Source organism: Callionymus lyra, chromosome 14 (genome assembly GCF_982586985.1).
Source record: "Callionymus lyra chromosome 14, fCalLyr1.hap1.1, whole genome shotgun sequence".
Classification (NCBI taxonomy): Eukaryota; Metazoa; Chordata; class Actinopteri; order Syngnathiformes; family Callionymidae; genus Callionymus; species Callionymus lyra.
The window spans coordinates 3,299,718-3,317,442 of NC_141831.1; the positions used below are offsets into that span (position 1 = coordinate 3,299,718).

The following is a 17,725-nucleotide window of genomic DNA, read 5'->3' on the forward strand; positions in this document are numbered from 1 at the left end:
AAGTTCTCCTTTTTGGCGTAGAGGTCCGCCACCGTGTGACCGAACCAAGACCGCATCTTGGCAGCCACGACTCGGACAGACCCCATTCGTCCTGGACAGCCCGCTTGACAGTCTGTCTGCTACTACACCACCCGGCACATGCTGAGCTCTGAGAGAGAGCAGGTGACGGTCTGCCCACAGCCAAATCTTATTTTTCCACACTCAGAAGGGCTGGGGATATGACTCGGCCCTGGCGATTGACATACGCCACCGGTGGAGCTGTCTGACAGCACTAGGACGTTGGACTGTGACAGTTGAGGAGTAAGAGGTGAAGCAGGACGTTGTGAATTGCTTTCAACACTAGCCAGTTGAAGTATACCGGTCTGTTACAGACACTGCTGGCATAGGTCTGACCCGAGGTGCCTCCCCAACCTGTCAGGGATGCGTCTGTGAACACGTGTGTAGTGTAATGAAGGACGCAACCTAATGGAACTCCTTCTGAGGTTGGTTAGAGAGTTCCATAAAACTTGATGTCCTGCAAAACTAAAGCGGGAAGGCTCACTTTTCGACCTCCGTCCCGCTTAGGGTCTATCCTGAGATGACCATCCATCTCTGGAGCTCCCTCATATGCAGCAAGCTCAGCCGCACTGCCGTGTGAGCTGCTGCCACGAGCACCAGGAGGTACATAACAGCGCCTGCTGCCATCCTTATTACTTCATGACGGTGGGCGTCCAGCAACTGTGTTGTCAGTCGGAGAATGGGCTGGATACTCGTTTCCGGGAGGCACGCATATCCTTCCTCCCTGTTCAGCAGTACCCCCAGGTAAACTAACTGCTGGACTGGAGTCAGAGCGCTCTTGCTGAGGTTAACCATGAACCTCAGGTTGGCAATATGGCTCAACATCTTCTGTGTGTGAGCGTGACTTTCTGCCTCTGACCTGGCAAGGATCAACAAGTCGCCATTAAGGTCAGATCCTCACCCCATTTGCTCTCATTGGTTCCAGTGCTGCCTCCACACACTTGGTGAAGGTCCTGGCTGCCAGAGAGCAGCCGAACGGCAGTCGAGTGTATTGACACACTCGATCCTCGAGGGCAAGACGCAAGTACTCTCGACTATCAGAACGTGAAAGTACGCGTCGGTCAGGTCGGTAGATGTCATGCAATCTCCTGGACTTACACCTGTCAGCAGTCGTTTTACCGTCAACATACGAAACAGGCGGGTGGCTATAAACCTTTTCAAATTGCTGACCCACTCCCTGTTCTGCCACTCGTGTCCAGAAAAAAACGCGGGGTTGAGGGTCAACTGGAGCCCCGCCTGATTACTTCCCTCTGCAATCTGGAATGAAGTAAAACCAGGCGACTCCAAGCCGAATAATGTTCCGTCAGAACCGCAGCCCTGACGAACTTTGGGTTGTCCTCCGGCCCGCCCCCGCCATTGTCAAAGGGCGGGCCGTTGACGAAAGGGCATCACAAGAATCGCATCTCCATCTCCTGAACCAACAGTGCATGTACTCGAGCTAGATTCACTAGAACCCCCACTCTCGTATATAAAATCCATCTCTGTGGGAGATACGCGCGAGAAACCTCAGATGCGTCTTGCATGTACCCTTTTCCCCCCAGAAGTCTCCCCAGCTCCCAGAGCACTCCTTAGTGTCACTAGAGCTGACGGACCCGATATGTGGAGGGATGTGCTGGAGAATTTACCCAGAGCTGATGTGAGTTCAGAACAGATCACACACACGTCGGCACCGCATCACACACCGCATCCAGTAAATTCTCAAGCTCTGCCTGCGGTCCTGACCTGCTCGCTTGTGAGATCCGACCGCCACGCACCTCTCCAACTGCCTGACCAGCAGGGACGGTAGTTCCTCGCCCTCGTCTGGTTTCGGAACGGCGGGAAAACCCTGCGCATAAAGGTTTCATGGTGCATCTGTTCCATGGCGTTTCTCTGACGCCAAACGTGAGGCCATCCATGGCGCCGGGATTTTTTGACAACGCTGTGAGGGAAGGAACAACCTCCGGTCAACATAGACAAGTCCGGTCTATTTTCACTAACCTCATCACATGTCAAACCCCGTCAGACCGCTTGTCGATGCGGGAGTAAACACAGCTGACTCTGCTGGTCTCGCGGACATCTGCTCGTCTGGAAACAAACACACGTGGTTGAGTCTCGTGGACATTTGCTTAGAGGTGAACCGGCTCGCTGGTGATCCTGATCTCGAACTGGGTCTTCAAACATGTCACCACATGTCCCTACCCGCTGGATCCCAGGATGGGGTCAAACCCTTGCGTAATGGCTCCGGGACATACCGTTCCATGGCACTCCCGCCCAGAAACACCGGGACACCAAACTCAGAACTGGCTGCTCACGACACTCTTGTGGGGGAGGGAAAACAGCCTACTGGGAACCTTAGCATAATAAGTTTCCGTATTCTTACCTCATCAGATGACAAAACGCGCTAGGCCGGCACAAATGTCACGCGGAAGTGAAGTAAACACAGCTGATCGAGCCGGTCTCGATCATGGGAAAACTCCCAAACCGGACCTCTGGGGATATTCCGGAAATCTCAGGACAAATATGGACAAACTCACCACAGATGTCGATGTTTCAGCCAAGCAGATCCCGGAACCTCCTCCAGGAGTGCATATGACGCGTCATCCTGAGGAGGGCAGCTTCTGTGGTTCTTCTCTACCTCATCTGCAGTAAACTGTAGTTCTGTACACGCGCGCTTGTCGATGCGGGAGTAAATGCAGCTGACTCTGCTGGTCTCGCGGACATCTGCTCGTCTGGAAACAAACACACGTGGTTGAGTCTGCCCTTCATTCGTGTGGATAGACTCCGTTATTATAGTCTCGGCATGACCCGGACTAAGGGGTTTAAAACCTCCTTCAAACTGTGTTCTGAGAAGAAACTCTCGCCGTCTATGAACGGCGGAGCATGTTAGCTTAGCATTAGCGGCGAAAGTTTCTAATGACGCCTGTGAGTTTGACGTATTCAAACAAACACATGCACACTACTAACGTCTCTCTCAGGTGAACCCGTTTTGAACTGCAGGAAGGCCATGTGGTCTGCAAGAGATACTTACCTGGATCACTCTCACATACCTCATGGCCAACTCAACGCAGCGAGCCAGTCGTCCTCCTCGTCGCAGTCTGTTCACGATAGAGGGACGACTCAGCTCGACTCGTTAGGGCCCAACAACCTTTTTCTTCTCATCACGTTGGAACGTGAGCTTGTCGAGTGCACCGCACAGGACTGCCATGTTTTTCTTTAACAAAATTGCATTAACCTGTGTTGATCATAATCATGATCTCTGAGGCGGCGTGGGTCGACAAGCCTCGAACGCTTCCCGTCACTGTCAAAGGCCGTGGTAAGCGCTCGGCAGGCCACACAATCAGTCATCGTGTGATTTGGGCCTAGGCAAGCGAAGCAGACATGTGTGTCTCCCCTCTTCAGGGAGTCTTAGCACTTCATGCACACACATTTGTTCACTTCAATTTTCATTCACCATCATTACATTCCACTGTCAGGAGCTTCTGCTGAGTTTTAAAGGAGGGAGTGCGGCGGGTGTTTCCCGCCTTTATAGGAAGTGGACTGCACCCAGCTGGGTGGCGAGTTCATTAAGATCAGAGACGAGGCCTCGAGGATAAACCAATAGCGAAGCGGTTAGAGGGCGGAGCACCAATATGAAGTAGAACATGTGTTTCTCCTCCAGACTCACAGGTGTTTATGTCGTCATCCTCAGTTGTGTTGACTCTGTGTGTTTGTGTGTCTGCAGCTGTGTTCAACCTCATCCCTGTGGGCCTGAGAGTGGTCGCCATCCAAGGAGTCCAAACCAAACTGTACCTGGCCATGAACAACGAGGGATTTCTCTACACCTCGGTATGTTGTTCATTTACTCCTCCTCTCCTCCTCCTCTTCTCCTCCTCTCCTCCTCCTGTCCTCCTCCTCTACACCACCGTACATCCTTCATCACTGCTCCTCTGGATTTATATTTAGTTTAATCTGAAACTAGAAAGACGTTCAGTTGTCGTCGTCATTCTTTCATCTCGTTCCCCTGCTGGACATGATATTTAATCCAAACTCGACGTGATCTTGAAGAACGTCTGACAACAATCAAGCCGAGTCACAATCTTCAGTCGACCAGAGTTAATAATGCTGGTATCAGACCCGTCAGGCCCGGAATGATTTGAGTTGTTATTGGGCTCCGCTCGCCCTCGTATCACTTTCTTATCTCACTATATTGGACTCTCAGAACCGACTCTGGATTCTGCGTCCGACCCGGCGGGTCAGAACCCAGGTCTTAATGAAAGCGCGCTCGGGATTATGAGATGAAAGAGCAGGAGAACGGCTTCCTCCTTATCGCCTCCGTTTCCACGGCAACCTGGACACCGTCTTCCGTGGGCTGGTTGGTATTCAAGGGAGTCGCCCGGTTGCCATGGAGACGCGGGAGTAAGGGAAATGCAAATGTCAGTCCAGGAGAAAAAAAAACTGTGGTTTTCCTCTTTCAGGAGCACTTCACCCCGGAGTGTAAATTCAAAGAGTCCGTGTTCGAGAACTACTACGTCACCTACTCCTCCATGTTGTACCGGCAGCAGGCCTCGGGCCGGGCCTGGTACCTGGGCCTGAACAAGGAGGGAGCCGTCATGAAGGGGAACCACGTGAAGAAGAACAAGGCGGCAGCACATTTTATACCCAAACCACTGAAGGGTGAGTCACTTTATACCCAAACCATTCAAGAGTGAGTCACTTTAAGTACTGGACAATACTACACATATACTTGTTACTACACTATCACAACACCAGAGTCAAGTACTGAACAATACTACACATATATACTTGTTACTACACTATTACAACATCAGAGTCAAGTACTGGACAATACTACACATATATACTTGTTACTACACTATCACAACACCAGAGGTAAGTACTGGACAATACTACACATATATACTTGTTACTACACTATCACAACACCAGAGTCAAGTACTGGACAATACTACACATATATACTTGTTACTACACTATCACAACACCAGAGTCAAGTACTGGACAATACTACACATATATACTTGTTACTACACTATCACAATACCAGAGTCAAGTACTGGACAATACTACACATATATACTTGTGACTACACTATCACAACACCAGAGTCAAGTACTGGACAATACTACACATATATACTTGTTACTACACTATCACAACACCAGAGTCAAGTTCTGGACAATACTACACATATATACTTGTGACTACACTATCACAACACCAGAGTCAAGTACTGGACAATACTACACATATATACTTGTGACTACACTATCACAACACCAGAATCAAGTACTGGACAATACTACACATATATACTTGTTACTACACTATCACAACACCAGAGTCAAGTACTGGACAATACTACACATATACATTTGTTACTACACTATCACAACACCAGAGTCAAGTACTGGACAATACTACACATATATACTTGTGACTACACTATCACAACACCAGAGTCAAGTACTGGACAATACTACACATATATACTTGTTACTACACTATCACAACACCAGAGTCAAGTTCTGGACAATACTACACATATATACTTGTGACTACACTATCACAACACCAGAGTCAAGTACTGGACAATATTACACATATATACTTGTGACTACACTATCACAACACCAGAATCAAGTACTGGACAATACTACACATATATACTTGTTACTACACTATGACAACACCAGAATCAAGTACTGGACAATACTACACATATATACTTGTTACTATACTATCATAACACCAGAGTCAAGTAGTGGACAATACAACATACAACACTACAACTTGGGGCGTCATAGCTCAAATGGTAGAGTGGTTGCCGGCAGTCCAAAAGGTTGAAGGTTCAATCCCAGCTCCAGACAAGCTTGTGTCGTTGTGTCCCTGAAGACACTTTACCCAGATTGCTCCTGATGGCAGAGCGCCATGTGTTGCGTATGTGTGAATGGGGGAATACATGGCTGTCAAAGCACTTTGTGACCCTGGTCTAGAAAGGTGCTATATAAATAGACATTATTATTATAACACATGTTATAATAATGTTATATAACCACTTATCATACAGTCACTATATATCAATCATTGTATCATGATTAACCACACTCCTGGTTTAGGTTAAGGTTTGGTGATGTTTAGAATAACCATCTGGATCCACAAATACTGTAAGTTGTAGATTTGCCTCGTTATTGCTGGTATGCTTTGCCAGAAAGCTCTAGAATGCTACTGCCCCCTGCTGGCTCATAGAGCTAATAGCTAGCAATGATATTCCACGTGCTAAACAAAGTTGTCAAATTAATTTACAGACCACATGACTGTTGACGAAGTCGTAACTGCTTTCATTGGTTTTCAAACAAAAATATGTCCAAACATCAGCTTTAAAAGCCGCTGGACTCACTGTATCCTCTCGTCCTCAGTCATCACTGTATCCTCTCGTCCTCAGTCATCACTGTATCCTCTCGTCCTCAGTCGTTACTGTATCCTCTGGTCCTCAGTCATCACTGTATCCTCTCGTCCTCAGTTGTAACTGCTTTCATTTGTTTTCAAACCAAAATATGTCCAAACATCAGCTTTAAAAGCCGCTGGACTCACTGTATCCTCTCGTCCTCAGTCATCACTGTATCCTCTCGTCCTCAGTCATCACTGTATCCTCTCGTCCTCAGTCGTTACTGTATCCTCTGGTCCTCAGTCATCACTGTATCCTCTCGTCCTCATTTGTAACTGCTTTCATTTGTTTTCAAACCAAAATATGTCCAAACATCAGCTTTAAAAGCTGCTGGACTCACTGTATCCTCTCGTCCTCAGTCATCACTGTATCCTCTCGTCCTCGGTCATCATCAGAATTTACAGACCACATGACTCTTGACGAAGTCGTAACTACTTTCATTTGTTTTCAAACCAAAATATGTCCAAACATCAGCTTTAAAAGCTGCTGGACTCACTGTATCCTCTCATCCTCAGTCCTCATTCTTCCTCTAACTGCGGAGGACGTAGCGACTGCTGCCATCTAGAGGCGGGAAGTTTAATTGTGACGGAAAAATGTGCCGTAAATATCTACATGTTATTGTAAATACAAAATCAAAACAGTATTGTTAAAAAATACTCTGATATTTCAATGTATCCATATTTTCTGCTGACCTGCCTCTCACCCTGTGTAGCTGGGACAGACTCTCTAAAGAGAGCACCATGTTACTCAATAAAGCTCGTGTGAAGGTTTTGCATCAGGTCACGTGATCAACATCTTAAAAAGCTGCTGAGATCTGAAGGAAACAGACTCGACGTATCAAAGAGTCAACATCGTGAAACGAACCGTTGACCTGCAGCTCCTGGAGGTCGTTCATCCTGACGAGCCGACGACCTTCAGCCCTGAGGTCGTTCATGGATCTGATCCCGGCGACGACGTCGTTGCTGGAGACAAACACATCCAGCAACAGTCGCTCGTGTTGCTCGGAGCAGCAACACTGAGGAGGTTTTCACAGCTTCTGTTCACACTTGTCAAGAACACTCTGGTGTTTGTTGTTTTCTGTGTTTCACTCTCAACACAAACACACACAGTTGTGACTCGTTCGAGCTTCAACGTTTGTGTTTAATCCTGTTTGACCAACAGATGAACAAATATATTTAACATTTGACATACCAGCAAGAACTGAGGCGGCTCTTCAACTGTTTTGTGGATCCAGATGGTTATTCTAAACATAGCCAAACCGTAACCCAAACTAGGTGTGTGTATTGTCAAGAGTGTGTTGATAGTATCATGATACAAGCATACGATATATTGTGATAGTGTAGTAAGTATATATGTGTAGTGTTGTCTAGTACCTGACTCTGGTGTTGTGATAGTGTAGTAACAAGAATATGTGTAGTATTGTCCAGTACCTGACTCTGGTGTTGTCATAGTGTAGTAACAAGTATATATGTGTAATATTGTCCAGTACTTGACTCTGGTGTTGTGATAGTGTAGTAACAAGTATATATGTGTAGTATTGTCCAGTACTTGACTCTGGTGTTGTCATAGTGTAGTAACAAGTATATATGTGTAGTATTGTCCAGTACTTGACTCTGGTGTTGTGATAGTGTAGTAACAAGTATATATGTGTAGTATTGTCCAGTACTTGACTCTGGTGTTGTGATAGTGTAGTAACAAGTATATATGTGTAGTATTGTCCATTACTTTTCTCTGGTGTTGTGATAGTGTAGTAACAAGTATTTATGTGTAGTATTGTCCATTACTTTTCTCTGGTGTTGTGATAGTGTAGTAACAAGTATATATGTGTAGTATTGTCCAGTACTTGACTCTGGTGTTGTGATAGTGTAGTAACAAGTATATATGTGTAGTATTGTCCAATACTTTTCTCTGGTGTTGTGATAGTGTAGTAACAAGTATATATGTGTAGTATTGTCCATTACTTTTCTCTGGTGTTGTGATAGTGTAGTAACAAGTATATATGTGTAGTATTGTCCAGTACTTGACTCTGGTGTTGTGATAGAGTAGTAACAAGTATATATGTGTAGTATTGTCCATTACTTTTCTCTGGTGTTGTGATAGTGTAGTAACAAGTATATATGTGTAGTATTGTCCAGTACTTGACTCTGGTGTTGTGATAGAGTAGTAACAAGTATATATGTGTAGTATTGTCCAATACTTTTCTCTGGTGTTGTGATAGAGTAGTAACAAGTATATATGTGTAGTATTGTCCATTACTTTTCTCTGGTGTTGTGATAGTGTAGTAACAAGCAGCTTTAAAAGTTGCTGGACTCACTGTATCCTCTCGTCCTCAGTCATCATTCTTCCTTTAGCTGTGGAGGACAAACCGACTGCTGCCATCTAGAGGCCGGGAGTTTAAACATGAACAAACGCTGTGAATATTTACATGTTAATTGTAAATTAAAAAATAAATAAATTGTTTTCTTTCATATATACAGTTTATTTAAATATAAATCATAGAAAATATGATTCAAATAAAAATTTAATTTAAAAAGTCAAAAATAAATGTTTAAATATTTTCTTACACTTGAGTCTAAACGATTGTTACGTTGTTTCTTATTTACAAAGTTAACGTGAATATAGTATTTTTGAATTCTCGGAGACAGATAATGATTCCGACTGGTTCGTCCGGTTCTGACCCGCTTGTTTTGTCGCCCTCTAGTGGCCATGTACAGAGAGCCGTCCCTGCACGACCTCACCGAGCTGTCCCGGTCAGGAAGTGGAACGCCGACCAAGAGCCGCAGCGCCTCGGCGCTCCTGAACGGAGGCGGCAAGTCGCCGAGCGACCACGACCTGTGCTAGCCCTCGCACACACACACACACACACACACACACACACACACACACACACACACACACACACACACACACACAGAGCTCAGGCTTCAGGAGGGGGTCCCAGGAGGACCAGGAGTTCTTCCACTGTGACTGTACATACCTCCAGGACAATCAGTGCGCTCTGGCGCAGGAACCTCTTCCCTGAAGTGAAGCGAGACACACTCACACACACAAACACACACACACACGCACGCACACACACAGACTGTTAACGACAACCAAAGAGTGGTGCGAGGAGCAGGAGTCCAGGGTCCGACCCGACTACGTTTACACTCACCTGGTCGGAGGCCACGCCCCCCCCGGACACTAGAGGGCGCCGCATGCAGGGGCGTGTGTGTGTGTGTGTGAGTGTGTGCACGTGCAGGGGGTGACGATGTAAATGCTTCTTCTTCTCTTGCGTTTGCTCGTCGTTGCATGGACGCCTGCGACCTCAGTAGCAGCATGCTAGTTCCTTTCATGCTAGTTCCTTTCATGCTAGTTCCTTTCATGCTAGTTCCTTTCATGCTAGTTCCTTTCATGCTAGTTCCTTTCATGCTAGTTCCTTTTCTCCGCTTCTGGACCGAGTCGCGAGTCGCACCAGAACACTAGTGACAAACCTGCTGGACCAATAGAAGTGCACCAGGACACGAGCGGACCAATCACGTCGGACCAGATCCCCCGGTGAACCAATGGGAGCACATGTCGAATATTCTGGTTCCTGCTGTGGAAGAACTAGATTCTGCACTAAATAAACTCTTTCTTAAGAAGCACTTGAGTCGCGTTTCTCTTCTTTAATTAAATGTATTTATGTATTCATTATTTTAATTATTCTCTTCTTTAATTAAATGTATTTATGTATTAATTATTTTAATTATTCTCTTCTTTAATCATGTGTATTTATGTATTAATTATTTTAATTATTCTTTTATTTAATTACATGTATTTATGTATTAATTATTTTAATTATTCTCTTCTTTAATTATATGTATTTATGTATTTATTATTTTAATTATTCTCTTCTTTAACTATATGTATTTATGTATAAATTATTTTAATTATTCTCTTCTTTAATTATATGTATTTATGTATTCATTATTTTAATTATTCTCATCTTTGACTATATGTATTTATGTATTCATTATTTTAATTTTTCTCATCTTTAACTATATATATATTTATGTATTAATTATTTTAATTATTCTCTTATTTAATTTTATGTATTTATTATTTTAATTATTCTCTTCTTTAACTATATATATATTTATGTATTAATTATTTTAATTATTCTCTTCTTTAACTATATGTATTTATGTATAAATTATTTTAATTATTCTCTTCTTTAATTATATATATTTATGTATTCATTATTTTAATTATTCTCTTATTTAATTATATGTATTTATGTATTCATTATTTTAATTATTCTCATCTTTAACTATATATATATTTATGTATTAATTATTTTAATTATTCTCTTCTTTAACTATATGTATTTATGTATAAATTATTTTAATTATTCTCTTCTTTAATTATATATATTTATGTATTCATTATTTTCATTATTCTCTTCTTTATTTATATGTATTAATTATTTTAATTATTCTCTTCTTTAACTTTATGTATTTATGTATAATTTTTTTAAAATTATTCTCTTCTTTAATTATATATATTTATGTATTCATTATTTTAATTATTCTCTTATTTAATTATATGTATTTATGTATTCATTATTTTAATTTTTCTCATCTTTAACTATATATATATTTATGTATTAATTTTTTTAATTATTCTCTTCTTTAACTATATGTATTTATGTATCAATTATTTTAATTATTCTCTTCTTTAACTATATATATATTTATGTATTAATTATTTTAATTATTTTCTTCTTTAATTATATGTATTTATGTATTCATTATTTCAATGATTCTCTTCTTTAATTATATGTATTTATGTATTCATTATTTTAATTATTCTATTCTTTAATTATATGTATTTATGTACTAATTATTTCAATTATTCTCTTCTTTAAATACATTTAATGATGTGAATGACATGTATTTTTGTATTTATTAATTAAATTATTCTCTTCTTTATTTACATTTAATGATCATTAAATCATTAATTAGTTCAATTAACATATGTTTTTAAAGCATATTTATAATATATATATATATATTCATTACTACAAATGTACGTGTTGTTTACAACATACTCTTTAAGATTAAAGTTAAAAATATTATTATTAATTACTTTAACATTCACTGATTGAGGAGGAAATAAGTTTGATTTTAAATTCTAAATTAATTTTTCTTAAGGTCTTATTTCTAAATGTTATTATAAATAATCGATCAACATGTGTTTATTAATTCAATTGTGTTTAACAGTGAATAGTGTCAGTTTCAAGCTGTAAATACAACTTGAAACTAAAAATGATTTAAATTCCAGCAAAAGTTTCATCAATGATGTAAAAAATAGTTCAGCGACTCTAACATGATCGTCAGGTCATCGTTTCATTGTTTCTCTCACTTGACATTAGACGATACTTTCAATCACTGGACCTGAAGTTCAGGAACCATCAGTAGATTCTGATCCACAGACCTCAGAGCCCGAGCTGGGGTGTAAGTCTGGATCAGATCACTGATGGAAGGTCTGACCATGAATAGATCTGAAAGTAAGAACCAGAATTTTAAAATGATCCTGAAAGAAACTGGCAGCCAGTGAAGAGTTTGAAGGAGAAATGTGAGTTCTTCTACTAGAGCAGCCAGTGAAGAGTTTGAAGGAGAAATGTGAGTTCTTCTACTAGAGCAGCCAGTGAAGAGTTTGAAGGAGAAATGTGAGTTCTTCTACTAGAGCAGCCAGTGAAGAGTTTGAAGGAGAAATGTGAGTTCTTCTACTAGAGCAGCCAGTGAAGAGTTTGAAGGAGAAATGTGAGTTCTTCTACTAGAGCGGCTCAGAATTCTGGCTGCAGAGTTTAGTATTTCTACTTATGTTTGATTCTAGCAATAATTAACTTTAACAAGTGTTAGTTCAGCTTCATCAGCTAATGACCGACTGAGGACTAGTGAACTCTGATGACTAGTTAACTTATGAGACGAATGTCTGACTTAGTTTTATTAGCATTTTTTCCAATATTTTGTATTTTTTAATATATATTTTTATCTGCATATCTCATTATAAAAATACCTTTACAATATCAATGGACTAATGTAAGAGCGGCTGACAATACCTCTTAAATTCAATATTATATATATATATATATATATATATATATATATATATATATATATATATATATATATATATATATATATAAATATTTAAATAACGTTTATTCCCAAAACAATCATCCAAAATATATTAAATATCATTGAGAATCAATACATGATACAAACTTTCTTTTCACAGTTTAGTCAGGAAGACAAAAATAATGTTATTTGAATATTTATATATTCATTTAAAACGATTTGACATTAAATTAAATGTGTGTACAATTTAATAATAACACTTGTTTGTAAATGTTTTAATTATCATTAAATAAAATGCAATAATCCTGTGCGTGTGAGTCTCTTATCCTCTCGATAACTATTTTACACTAATATTAACATAAATCTCACTGATTCAGTAGAAATACATTTAAATTCTTACTCATATTTCAGCTCAAAGGTCAGAATAAACGTATTGTCGTTATAATAATAAATAAATACTGTTTGAAATCATTTTCTTTATAAACTATTCGTTTATTTAAATACATATATTTCACTGTTATATTCATAGATTTAAATCAAACTAAACCTTCAGTTCTTAAAGTCTCCACTAGGTGGCGGCGTCGCTTAAAAGCTCGATCGTCGAGTCTCGAACAAACACAAACGAACAGAAGAAAAGAAGCACGTGTTGTGTTTAATGTTGTTTCTGTGACGAGTCACGTGAACACTTGAAGGTCAAAGGTCAAAGTATAAACTTTATAAAGTGCAAAATATAAAAGTTTCACAGTTAAAACAGTTTGTTCACTTTAAATACTCGTGAGATAATTTAAGACAAATATCAACAAATATAACTTATTCTTCGTGAGTCAATAACTGTTAGCAACTCTTTTCTGTGACTCACAACTCTTTGTGTTCGTTGATGTTTTTACAGTGACGTCGACTCGAGTTTAGAGTCTTTTCTTCTCCTTCTTAGTTCTTCTTTCTTTCTTTCTTTCTTTCTTTCTTTCTTTCTTTCTTTCTTTCTTTCTTTCTTTCTTTCTTTCTTTCTTTCTTTCTTTCTTTCTTTCTCTTCTCTCAGGTCGGCTTTTTAGATTCCCACTCCTGCAACACAACATCGAGTCTTTGAACAACAACTCAAGGGTTTTGGTTCAATCTTCAAGTAACGACTCAAGGGTTTTGGTTCTATCTTCAAGTAACGACTCAAGGGTTTTGGTTCTATCTTCAAGTAACGACTCAAGGGTTTTGGTTCTTTCTTCAAGTAACGACTCAAGGGTTTTGGTTCTATCTTCAAGTAACGACTCAAGGGTTTTGGTTCAATCTTCAAGTGACGACTCAAGGGTTTTGGTTCTAACTTCAAATAATGACTCAAGGGTTTTGGTTCTATCTTCAAGTAACGACTTAAGGGTTTTGGTTCTACCTTCAAGTAACGACTCAAGGGTTTTGGTTCTACCTTCAAGTAACGACTCAAGGGTTTTGGTTCCTTCTTCAAGTGACGACTCAAGGGTTTTGGTTCTATCTTCAAGTAACGACTCAAGGGTTTTGGTTCTATCTTCAAGTGACGACTCAAGGGTTTTGGTTCTATCTTCAAGTAACGACTTAAGGGTTTTGGTTCTATCTTCAAGTGACGACTCAAGGGTTTTGGTTCTATCTTCAAGTGACGACTCAAGGGTTTTGGTTCTATCTTCAAGTGACGACTCAAGGGTTTTGGTTCTATCTTCAAGTAACGACTCAAGGGTTTTGGTTCTACCTTCAAGTAACGACTCAAGGGTTTTGGTTCTATCTTCAAGTAACGACTCAAGGGTTTTGGTTCTATCTTCAAGTAACGACTCAAGGGTTTTGGTTCAATCTTCAAGTAACGACTCAAGGATTTTGGTTCTATCTTCAAGTAACGACTCAAGGGTTTTGGTTCTATCTTCAAGTAACGACTCAAGGGTTTTGGTTCTATCTTCAAGTAACGACTCAAGGGTTTTGGTTCTATCTTCAAGTAACGACTCATTGGTTTTGGTTCTATCTTCAAGTAACGAGTCAAGGGTTTTGGTTCTATCTTCAAGTAACGACTCAAGGGTTTTGGTTCTATCTTCAAGTAACGACTCATTGGTTTTGGTTCTATCTTCAAGTACCGACTCAAGGGTATTGGTTCTATCTTCAAGTAACGAGTCAAGGGTTTTGGTTCTATCTTCAAGTAACGACTCAAGGGTTTTGGTTCTATCTTCAAGTAACGAGTCAAGGGTTTTGGTTCTATCTTCAAGTACCGACTCAAGGGTATTGGTTCTATCTTCAAGTAACGAGTCAAGGGTATTGGTTCTATCTTCAAGTAACGAGTCAAGGGCTTTGGTTCTATCTTCAAGTACCGACTCAAGGGTATTGGTTCTATCTTCAAGTAACGAGTCAAGGGTATTGGTTCTATCTTCAAGTAACGAGTCAAGGGTTTTGGTTCTATCTTCAAGTAACGACTCAAGGGTTTTGGTTCTACCTTCAAGTAACGACTCAAGGGTTTTGGTTCTATCTTCAAGTAACGACTCAAGGGTTTTGGTTCTACCTTCAAGTAACGAGTCAAGGGTTTTGGTTCTATCTTCAAGTAACGACTCAAGGGTTTTGGTTCTATCTTCAAGTAACGACTCAAGGGTTTTGGTTCTATCTTCAAGTAACGACTCAAGGGTTTTGGTTCTACCTTCAAGTAACGAGTCAAGGGTTTTGGTTCTATCTTCAAGTAACGACTCAAGGGTTTTGGTTCTATCTTCAAGTAACGAGTCAAGGGTTTTGGTTCTATCTTCAAGTAACGACTCAAGGGTTTTGGTTCTATCTTCAAGTAACGAGTCAAGGGTTTTGGTTCTATCTTCAAGTACCGACTCAAGGGTATTGGTTCTATCTTCAAGTAACGAGTCAAGGGTATTGGTTCTATCTTCAAGTAACGAGTCAAGGGCTTTGGTTCTATCTTCAAGTACCGACTCAAGGGTATTGGTTCTATCTTCAAGTAACGAGTCAAGGGTATTGGTTCTATCTTCAAGTAACGAGTCAAGGGTTTTGGTTCTATCTTCAAGTAACGACTCAAGGGTTTTGGTTCTACCTTCAAGTAACGACTCAAGGGTTTTGGTTCTATCTTCAAGTAACGACTCAAGGGTTTTGGTTCTACCTTCAAGTAACGAGTCAAGGGTTTTGGTTCTATCTTCAAGTAACGACTCAAGGGTTTTGGTTCTATCTTCAAGTAACGACTCAAGGGTTTTGGTTCTATCTTCAAGTAACGACTCAAGGGTTTTGGTTCTACCTTCAAGTAACGAGTCAAGGGTTTTGGTTCTATCTTCAAGTAACGACTCAAGGGTTTTGGATCTAAAGACTCACCTTTGCCTTCTGCATCACGTTGACCTTGGTCGACGTACACAGAGATGAAGGTCGTTTACGAAGCTCTGAGGCTGAATTCACCGGCAACGTTTCATTGTACACTTTCTCCACCTTAGTGCACACAACCTACACAACAAACACACACATGTGTATTTATGTATACACACACAAACATATGTGTATTTATATATATATATACACACACAAACACAAAAATATGTGTATTTATACATATATATATATATACACACATAAACAAACACACATACACATATATATTTTTATATATATATATACACATAAATATACTTATATACACGTATACAAAACACACACACACACAGACACACTCACACACACAAACACAAACACACACAAACACACACACTCACACAGAAACACACACACACACACAAACACACACACACACACAGTGTGTAGTCGTGTCTAACACAAGGTTGTGTTACCTTGGAGCTGACTTGTGGACTCAAGGCTCCTCTGGCCAGAGACTTCTTCAGGTTCTCCTTCACCTCCGTCAGCTTCAGCTCCAGCTCCACTCGCTCCTGCTCCTTCTGCCGACACAGCGCCTCCAGCTGGACGAGCCGCTGCTCTGCACCTGAAGACACCTTGTTAGACGCTCGTGGGTCAGAACCAGAACCAGCTCCTGACACTGACCTGCGTCCGGCTTCATCTTCTCCTTCACCTCCTTCTTCTCTCTCCTCAGCAGCACCAGAGAGTTCCTCAGGTTCTCCTTCTGCTTCTCCAGCTCCTCCTTCTCCCCGAGGAACCTCTTCGCGTCTTCCTCAGCCCGAGTCTTCCCGTAACGCCCGTACTGGTTCACGTCTGAGACCAGGATGACATCACTACTTTGATGATGACATCACTACATTGATGATGACATCACTACATTGATGACATCACTACTTTGATGATGACATCACTACATCGATGATGACATCACTACTTTGATGATGACATCACTACATCGATGATGACATCACTACTTTGATGATGACATCACTACATCGATGATGACATCACTACTTTGATGATGACATCACTACATTGATGATGACATCACTACATCGATGATGACATCACTACTTTGATGATGACATCACTACATCGATGATGACATCACTACTTTGATGATGACATCACTACATTGATGATGACATCACTACATTGATGATGACATCACTACATTGATGACATCACTACTTTGATGATGACATCACTACATCGATGATGACATCACTACTTTGATGATGACATCACTACATCGATGATGACATCACTACTTTGATGATGACATCACTACATTGATGATGACATCACTACATCGATGATGACATCACTACTTTGATGATGACATCACTACATTGATGATGACATCACTACATCGATGATGACATCACTACTTTGATGATGACATCACTACATTGATGATGACATCACTACTTTGATGATGACATCACTACTTTGATGATGACATCACTACTTTGATGATGACATCACTACTTTGATGATGACATCACTACTTTGATGATGACATCACTACTTTGATGATGACATCACTACATCGATGATGACATCACTACTTTGATGATGACATCACTACTTTGATGATGACATCACTACTTTGATGATGACATCACTACATTGATGATGACATCACTACATTGATGATGACATCACTACATTGATGATGACATCACTACATTGATGATGACATCACTACTTTGATGATGACATCACTACATCGATGATGACATCACTACTTTGATGATGACATCACTACATTGATGATGACATCACTACTTTGATGATGACATCACTACTT

The 17,725-nt window shown here is 40.4% G+C and overlaps 2 protein-coding genes across 5 annotated transcripts in view; one reads left to right on the forward strand and one right to left on the reverse strand.

Moving 5' to 3' along the window:
* LOC148065724 (fibroblast growth factor 13-like) overlaps nt 1-9,364 on the forward strand; it is a 55,954-nt gene extending 46,590 nt beyond the window's left edge. For both annotated transcript variants that reach the window (XM_087807497.1, XM_087807496.1), the window contains exons 3-5: nt 3,758-3,861; nt 4,491-4,689; nt 9,183-9,364. In XM_087807497.1, coding sequence (XP_087663623.1) covers nt 3,758-3,861; nt 4,491-4,689; nt 9,183-9,322 — 443 coding nt within the window. In that variant the 3' untranslated portion in view covers nt 9,323-9,364. The remainder of the gene's footprint in view (nt 1-3,757; nt 3,862-4,490; nt 4,690-9,182) is intronic.
* Nucleotides 9,365-13,218: 3,854 nt separating this feature from the next.
* The window catches only part of LOC148065725 (actin filament-associated protein 1-like 1), a 37,161-nt gene continuing 32,654 nt past the window's right edge, over nt 13,219-17,725 (reverse strand). For all 3 annotated transcript variants that reach the window (XM_087806873.1, XM_087806872.1, XM_087806871.1), the window contains 4 exons: nt 16,558-16,725; nt 16,350-16,498; nt 15,883-16,008; nt 13,219-13,644 (listed from right to left, as the gene is read on the reverse strand). In XM_087806873.1, the coding sequence (XP_087662999.1) occupies nt 13,618-13,644; nt 15,883-16,008; nt 16,350-16,498; nt 16,558-16,725 (470 nt within the window). In that variant the 3' untranslated portion in view covers nt 13,219-13,617. The remainder of the gene's footprint in view (nt 13,645-15,882; nt 16,009-16,349; nt 16,499-16,557; nt 16,726-17,725) is intronic.